General features: G+C 33.8%; 1 protein-coding gene across 2 annotated transcripts in view; it reads right to left on the reverse strand.

Annotated features, from left to right (window-relative positions):
* ELP4 (elongator acetyltransferase complex subunit 4) overlaps positions 1–7,777 on the reverse strand; it is a 277,473-nt gene that overhangs the window by 185,290 nt on the left and 84,406 nt on the right. Inside the window, exon 5 of one of the 2 annotated variants that reach the window (XM_017885757.1) lies at positions 5,320–5,459. In XM_017885757.1, coding sequence (XP_017741246.1) covers positions 5,320–5,459 — 140 coding nt within the window. The remainder of the gene's footprint in view (positions 1–5,319; positions 5,460–7,777) is intronic. The other variant, XM_017885758.1, reaches the window with a different exon arrangement.

Here is a 7,777-nt window from a genome sequence, read left to right on the forward strand (position 1 = left end):
AAAAAAAAAAAAAAAAAAAAAAAGCAAGCTCTATTACCCACCTCCAAAACCAACTAGTCTCCCTAGCAGCAGTTATCCTTCAAAACGGCAAAGGCCTTGATTTACTTACTGCAAAAAATGGAGGTCTCTACATCTTCCTAGATGAGGAATGCTGCTTCTTTTTTAATCAGTCAGGCCTGGTTCAGGATGCAGTCAAAAAACTAAAAGACTGAGTGCACCCCCTGCCTCCCCCCCACAAAAAAAAACACCTCTCTGCCTGGCCCTCTTGGCCCCCTTCATCTCTCAGCTCTTAGGCCTCCTAGTTACTCCCACTCCTAGGACCCGTCATAACCATTCTCCTTCTTCTAATCTTTGGGCCCTGCCTCTTACGTCTCTTTACCCAGTTTTTACAGAACCGTGTTCGAGCTTTCACCCACGGAACCATACAGAACATGATGCTACTACAAAATACCAGCAATTTCAAAACCAGTACCAGGACCAACCCCTACCTTCCAGCCTTTCCCGTGACCACTGCCCCCTTTCAGCTTGAAGTAGCAGATGAAAAATGGCACCCCCTTTCCTATCATCTGTTAAAAGGCTGGAATGCTAGGGTCACCCCGACCAGACCATTCCCTTCCCCTCCCACAGGCCTTACAATACAGTCTCTTGCACTCTCCACACAGCTACCCCAGGGCAAAAGACAAATCCCCCATCACTGACTCCTCCAGTAACTGTTTGTCCAGACAGTTACAGGATGCGGTTAACATGTCTGTTAACCTCGCATAACAAAGCTGGCAAAAAACATGTCCAGGATGCAGTCAAGACACCTGCATCCCTGACTCAGCCCCCCCACCCTGACCCAATTCCTCTCCCTATAAAGTCCTGCAGTAGTCTGTAAGCAGGGCTGCCTCCTCTGCTTTTGTCAGGAGGTAGCTGGCAGGACTGACAATAAATCAGTTTGCCTGAACTTGGGTCTACTGGCCTCATTCCTTTCTCAGCTGTTGTTCCAATTATCCCTTACAATTACTATATTTTGTGCATTGATCCATTAATTCATCAACCATGCACTGGACACCTGTGTTCTAGATATAAGGAAAAGAAAGATGAAGAAAGTAAAACCCCTTTCCTCAAGGATTTCCAATGTCTGAGGGGAAAGACAAGCATGTAGACAAGATAAATAATTACAGTGTCATGTGTTAAGTGTCCTGATAGAAATATGAACAAAAGTAAGTAGGAATGTATGAGGAACACAATTACAATTTGTCTAGGAAAACATTATAGAAGACTTATACTGAGGTTCCATTTAAACCGGTAAAGAAACTTGGCAGGATGAGAAAAATGGGATGACTTCTGAAATGTTAGTTTCATCCTCTTTCCATCGTTTTCACTTACAAATTCTCCCAGAAATACAACTGGTTCTCACAGAATTCAATTCATTAAATTTAATCAGTAGAACACTCAGACAATATAAGAAACTACTGGTTATTGTTAGGATAAATATGTTAAAATAAAATCTTGAAATTCAAAGAAACATATCAAAATAAACTCATTCTATTGACTACCAACTGTATGCAAACTCAATATTCAAGACCTAACATCGTCAGATCAGTCTGTGCAATAGTTTGAAAGTGTCCCCTACAAAATTCAGGTGTTGTCAGTGTGATGGTATTCAGAGATGAGGCCTTTAAGAGGTGATTATGTCACGAGGGCTCCTCTCTCAGGAACGGGATTAAGGCCCTTATATAGAAGGCTTCACATAGTGTTTTGGCTAGCTTGCCCTTTTACATTCTGCCATGTGAGAACACATCATTTCTCTCCTCTGGAGAATGCAGGAAAAAGGTGCCATCTTGGAAGCAGAATGCAGGCCTCACGAGACAACCACACCTGCCAGCACTTTTATTTTCTCATAGATTTGGAGGATAGACAGTTCAATATTTAATTTCTGTCTTTATAAATTACCCAGTCTCAGGTGTTTGGTTATAGAATCACAAATGGGCAAAGATAGGATGCCATAACAAAACATCAGAGATTGGGTGGCTTAAACAGGAATTTATTTTCTCATTCTTCTGGAGACTTGAAGTCCAAGATCAACATGCCAGCAAAGTTGGTGGCTGGTGAGGGCTCTTCCCTTAGGTTGCAGATAGCACCCTTCTTGCTGTGTGCTCACATGGCCTTTCATTCGTGCATGCTCCAGGAGAGAGTGAGAGCTCCAGTGTCTCTCCCTCTTTTATAAAGATACCAATCTTATCACACCAGGGTCCCACAACCTAATCTAAACCTAATTACTTCCCAAAGGTCCCATCTCCAAATATCATCCAGTTGGGGTTAGGGCTTCAACATATGAATTCTGGGGGGACACAAACATTCAGTTGGTAGTGGTAGGTTAAGCAATATGTTAATATAATTGTTAATCAGTAGGAAAGACGACACTAAAAAATGGCAGTGTCTTTCTACTAAGGAAACCAAACTATGCTTGGACATACCTATTAGCAAAGCTTAATTGAAAACAAAGTCAAAGTAAAAAATCTTAGACTCCAGAATTATTCTCAAAACTAACTTATTATTTTGTGACTCAGATTATCTGATTTATAATAGTGAAATATCCAAACAGAGCTATCTTGATAATATTATTGTAAAACATCTGAAGTCTTTATACTCTGGCTTTAATTTGAAAATTTAAACTGTATGTATGAATTTTTTCTACAGACAAACCACCTAATCATTTAAAATTAGTTACTGTAAATTTTAAATGATCTGCTGTTTTTCCTATTGTAAAAAATCTTTACATGTTTTAATAGCACCTTCAGAAATTACAAAATTATATATTATATCCTCACATGTGACAGTAGGACACAGCTATATCCTCTAGCCTTAATTATAGGAAAAGCATAGATAACTGTAAGGCTTAGCTTTACTGTTTTATAAATGAACCAGTAAAGTTCATTTTAGTGAAATAAGCACATGCTTTTCATAAATTAAAATAAATCTCACATGGTAAAGTACCCATTTTGAAAATTAATTTAATTACATGTTTAAAGTTTAATTACATTTAATTAAGCATTTAAGTTTAATATGAAATAAATGAATTATCAGTTAACTCTATGAAATGAAATACTGCCTTGATAATTAAAATCTATAAATTTTCCTATTCTGTGCAAAACTGCTAGTTCTTACAAAACACTCAGAAAATACGTATTTTAATGACTATAGGATTATATCCTTACAGCTGATTAAGGAGTAATTTTTTTGGCACCTAGGTTGGTGGGTGTACATTTACTGCCTCAGTAAATGGAGGCAGCATGGTACAAAAAAAAAAAGAGCAGAGGTTTTAGAAACTTGAGTTTCGGTGTTAGCTCAGTCACTGACAGCCTGCAACAGTAGGAGAGTTACTTAGCAACTGTAACCCGAAATTCCTTATAAAATGGGGTTAATATTCTTTTGGAGGGTTATTGGCAAAATTTAATGAGTTATCCCATAGTCAAATGTCTGGGAGAGCACCTGACTTGGAAAAGATATTTGACACATGCTAATCCCCTCCTTACCCCAGCTGTTGAGTAAATGAAGAATAACACTGTACTTGCTGGTATAAAAAAAGTATTGTCCTTAAAATATATTTTTTTAAATCACAAAAGTAACACCATATTATTTTTCATTTAAATACATCAAACATAATATACATTTTACATTTATTTTCCTAAGCACTCTGTTAATGGAGACAGTATAGCAATGTTGCTAATACAGATATTTGAATCAGGGAGAATTTACTTGGAACCTGGGTTCCACTCTTTACTACTATTTGAGAAATTAAGGGAAAATTATCCTGACCTATTTCGCAAGCTTGTACGTAAATGCATGTTTGACTCAATGTGTGGCAAAACTGGGAAATAGAAAATCAATATAATCATTCAAACTTAACAAAAAATTAGTGAGGTAGTAAGGCAGGTGGTATTTCCTCTTCTCCCCACTTCCAATTTTTCACATGAAGATATTAATTTTCACTGATTTTAGGTGATCTGCCCAAGGTTAAGGGTAGGATGAATTCAATATCAGAATCCAGATTTTAAAAATTCCTTTATCAGTGCTCATTACTGCATGACATAGGAAGGTAAAGGTGAAAGACACCAAAATCTTCTGAAGCAGTGAAGCAAAAAAGAAAGATAAATCTGACAGATTAAGCTTTGTTCTATCACTTAATAATTAAACTCAGATAAATCAATTCTGTGAATTTCAGTATCTTCTAGAAAATGGGACTACATACTTCTCCATATTAATACTACATAACCCTGTATAGGGTTAATATAAGGATTACAGAAGATAACAAATGTAAGGTGCCTAACAGAGTGGCTGACACATAGCAGTAATACATTAATGGTAGTTATAAATGCTAAAACAACATCAAAGCACCACTTTTGCTAAGTCTTTATCCATAGATTGGAGAACTCCATAATAAAGTGAATATTTTTTGGAAATATTTAATAAGAATGAGTACAATAGTCTCTACTAAATTCTCAGGTATTATTTTTAGAACAGAGACTATAAATTTTAAGTCATTTTGGTTCACAATGCCTTGCTATTAAATCTTCATTTAATAGTTCATCTACTTTTGAAAATGGTTTTACAAGTGCTTAAGAAAATATAAATGACAATCTGTTCCATAATTTACTGCAATAAAAATTGAAATTAAATATTCTTAACACTTTATAACATATATTATTCAATGTCAAGTCCTGTAATTTTCAGAGTTTTGTCTTAATAACATACTGGCAGTATAAACATGTTGGGTTGTTTTGATACTTAAAACCAAAACTCTAAATTCTAAGTCACTTAAAATTATACGGATTGTCTTATTTACAGCAGAGCCAGAAATAGAAAGCCTTCATAAATAAAATATTGTAAAGTACATACTTGCTTACTCTCTGAAAAAGTATATGCCAAAAAATTAAATTAGGCAAACGATACTAATTTGTATCATTTTCATTGCTATTATTATCAATACATATTTATTAGGTGTCTATTTGCATTTAAAGCTGAAAAACTCTGGTTTAGAACTGTTCTACATTTTCTTGAAAACCAGCACTTATTATAAATTTGTTGTCCTGACTTTTCAAGTTGCAAATTAGAGAAATAGTGGTTCCAGCAGTTATAGGACCAAAGAAAAAAGAAAGTCACAGTAATGAAATACTATGAAAAATATACAGACTTGAAGTTACAAATTATATAGAAAACTAGTATTTATTATTATATTTACCCTTAGATGTGTATTCTTTCAAAAATGTGGTAAAAGTGCATTCTACTAATATTTGAAATTAGACTTTGTTATTAAATAGGTCATTAACTTACCAGGGTTCTACTTTGAGAGTTGAAGATATTTTCTCTGGAAGAAAAAATCCATGCCAGTTTGAAGCCTCAATTAGTTCTTGTGGTATTCTTTTTGATGCATCATAATAGTGACCAAATCGTGATGATACTGGTCCAATCTGCTAAAATAAAACCCATAGTGGCTGTTAAACAATTATTTTTAAGCTATAATTTATTTGTCCTACATCCAGCAAAACAATGACATACTTATGAATTTTAAGTTAATAAGGAAGAACTGATATACATGCACTAAGTAAATTTCAAAGAAGCATACAGCAACCTTTATTATTTTAAACCATTTATAGTTACAAATCAACCTTTTCATCTTTCACATTTCTTCACTTCTAGTGGTTCCCTAAATTTGATAAGAATTTAAAAACCTCTTTGGTTTTTTTTCATTATACTGTATACCTTCCTAAGTTTAAAACTTAATATACATAATTCTCAATTAATATTTAAGATTATAGGTTTTAATGACAAATTAAATATGCAGTTGCCAAGAACTAAATGAAAACTTAAACCCAATTCATTCACTGGTAAGAGGTCCAAAAGAAGCTAGCTATTTAAATATATTAACCTGAGTATCATTTTAAAACTGAATTCTCACATAAGACAATATACAGGTATATTAAACATTTCTTACAAATTTAAATTAAGCTTATAGGATAAAATGTACTACAATACTCCACACAGGAACAAGGCATGATAAAGTTGAAGAATGTATATGACCTACATTAGATCAATCAGAACCTGGCATAATCATTGGTTCATTGATAATTCCTCTTTTGGGTTCTCTACTAACAATTTCTCCAACAAATTTTCTTTCTTATAAGAAACTCTAATTTATATGACACTGAATTTATTTATATGGGATAGCAAAGTCTACTAACATAACATTATTATTAGGTTGCTTTGAACGGACTTTGAGCTAATTTCTTTCATTCAACACATTGAAAATATATATATACACCACTATCCAAAATTGAATTATTAACAAATTCCACTTGGCAATACTTTCTAATAAAAGATTCCAGATCTACTCTTACATAATTTCCACTGTCCTGAAACATATAAGTTTCAGAATATTCAACAAAACTAGATAATCACTACAGAAATTGAAGAACTATACATAGTAGATACTTATCTAAAGTGACAACTTTTTAATTTAGATAAGAAAGACATATTTGCTTGACACTAGATATTTGCATTTAAGACTTCAAGGGTTCATATTCTTAAACTAAATGCCTACAAACATGAAATTATACAGTAATAAGAAATAAAACTTTTTAAGTCTAATAGAAACACTTTTTTCAGATTCAGAGTCTGTAGGTTCGACATTTATTTTTTAAATGAAATGACTGTTCATCCCTCCATAAGGTACTACTTACTTTCATTAATGAAAGGGATGCTATCAATTTGCTTCAATCTAATCTTTTCAAACCAATGTGTACAGAATTCTTGTTCCCAAAACATAATTTATCTATTTACCATGAAACTATTGATAAATAAAATATATAATATTAAAATGTTTCTTAAAACTATGGTGCAAACTTTTAAAATGTAAAGTTATTAGTCTAAAGCAATTTAAACAAGGTCTGTTCTTTGGCCTATAATCTATTCTTTATCCGGATTATAGTTCAGAATGTTTTTACTGCAATCTCTGCTAGAGCTCATCTTTTATTGTGTAAGTCCAAGCCCCTTAATGTTTTAGAAAGGCCTTGACTAACTGAACTTTGATCTGATGTCTTCATTGAGAAAACACCAGGTTGCCCATTTCAGATGCAAATCCCCCTAAGGCCCAACAGAATTTAGTAAAGACAGCAAAAAAGAAAAACCCAGAAGTTTCCAGGATCCTCTTTGAGAATCCTGGGGCACACTGGTGTCCTTAATCCATGCTGCTGCATGGATTAAGGTAGGTGATAACCTTTCCTGATTCAAAAGAATAAGCAGAGTGCCTACAAACTGGGTGGAGACTAGGATTTGGCTATAATAAAACACCATGCAATAAAAGCTTGGTCTATGTCAGAAGCCTCTGAAAAGGCCTCAATGTACCACATTCCCAGGCCTAGTAGGGAAGCTTGCAAAAGCCTACCTGAATCAAATAAGCATGAATAATCTATTTTAGCAGACTGGCCATGGGGAGAGAGAAAGAAAGAGACTTTTCATTTCTTTTAAGTTTGAGTTAATAAATTTATTAGTGGACTGAAAGTTCTTGAAGTCTTATGCACTCAGAGAAATATGCTAAATTGCCAAGAAGCAAAGTATGCTTTTTAAGTTGCCGTCTCTATTAATGTTTCTAATTACAATAGTAATGTGATAGAAATCACAGATTTGGAATGAATCAAGGCAGAAAATTGATTTCATGCTGAGACAGTTTACATATAGAACACAAATAATTCATTAAAATGTAAAATAAAATTGGAAGCTTTACTCATTATAA

This window comes from Rhinopithecus bieti, unplaced genomic scaffold (assembly GCF_001698545.2).
Source record: "Rhinopithecus bieti isolate Rb0 unplaced genomic scaffold, ASM169854v2 scaffold_13558, whole genome shotgun sequence".
NCBI classification, from domain to species: domain Eukaryota; kingdom Metazoa; phylum Chordata; class Mammalia; order Primates; family Cercopithecidae; genus Rhinopithecus; species Rhinopithecus bieti.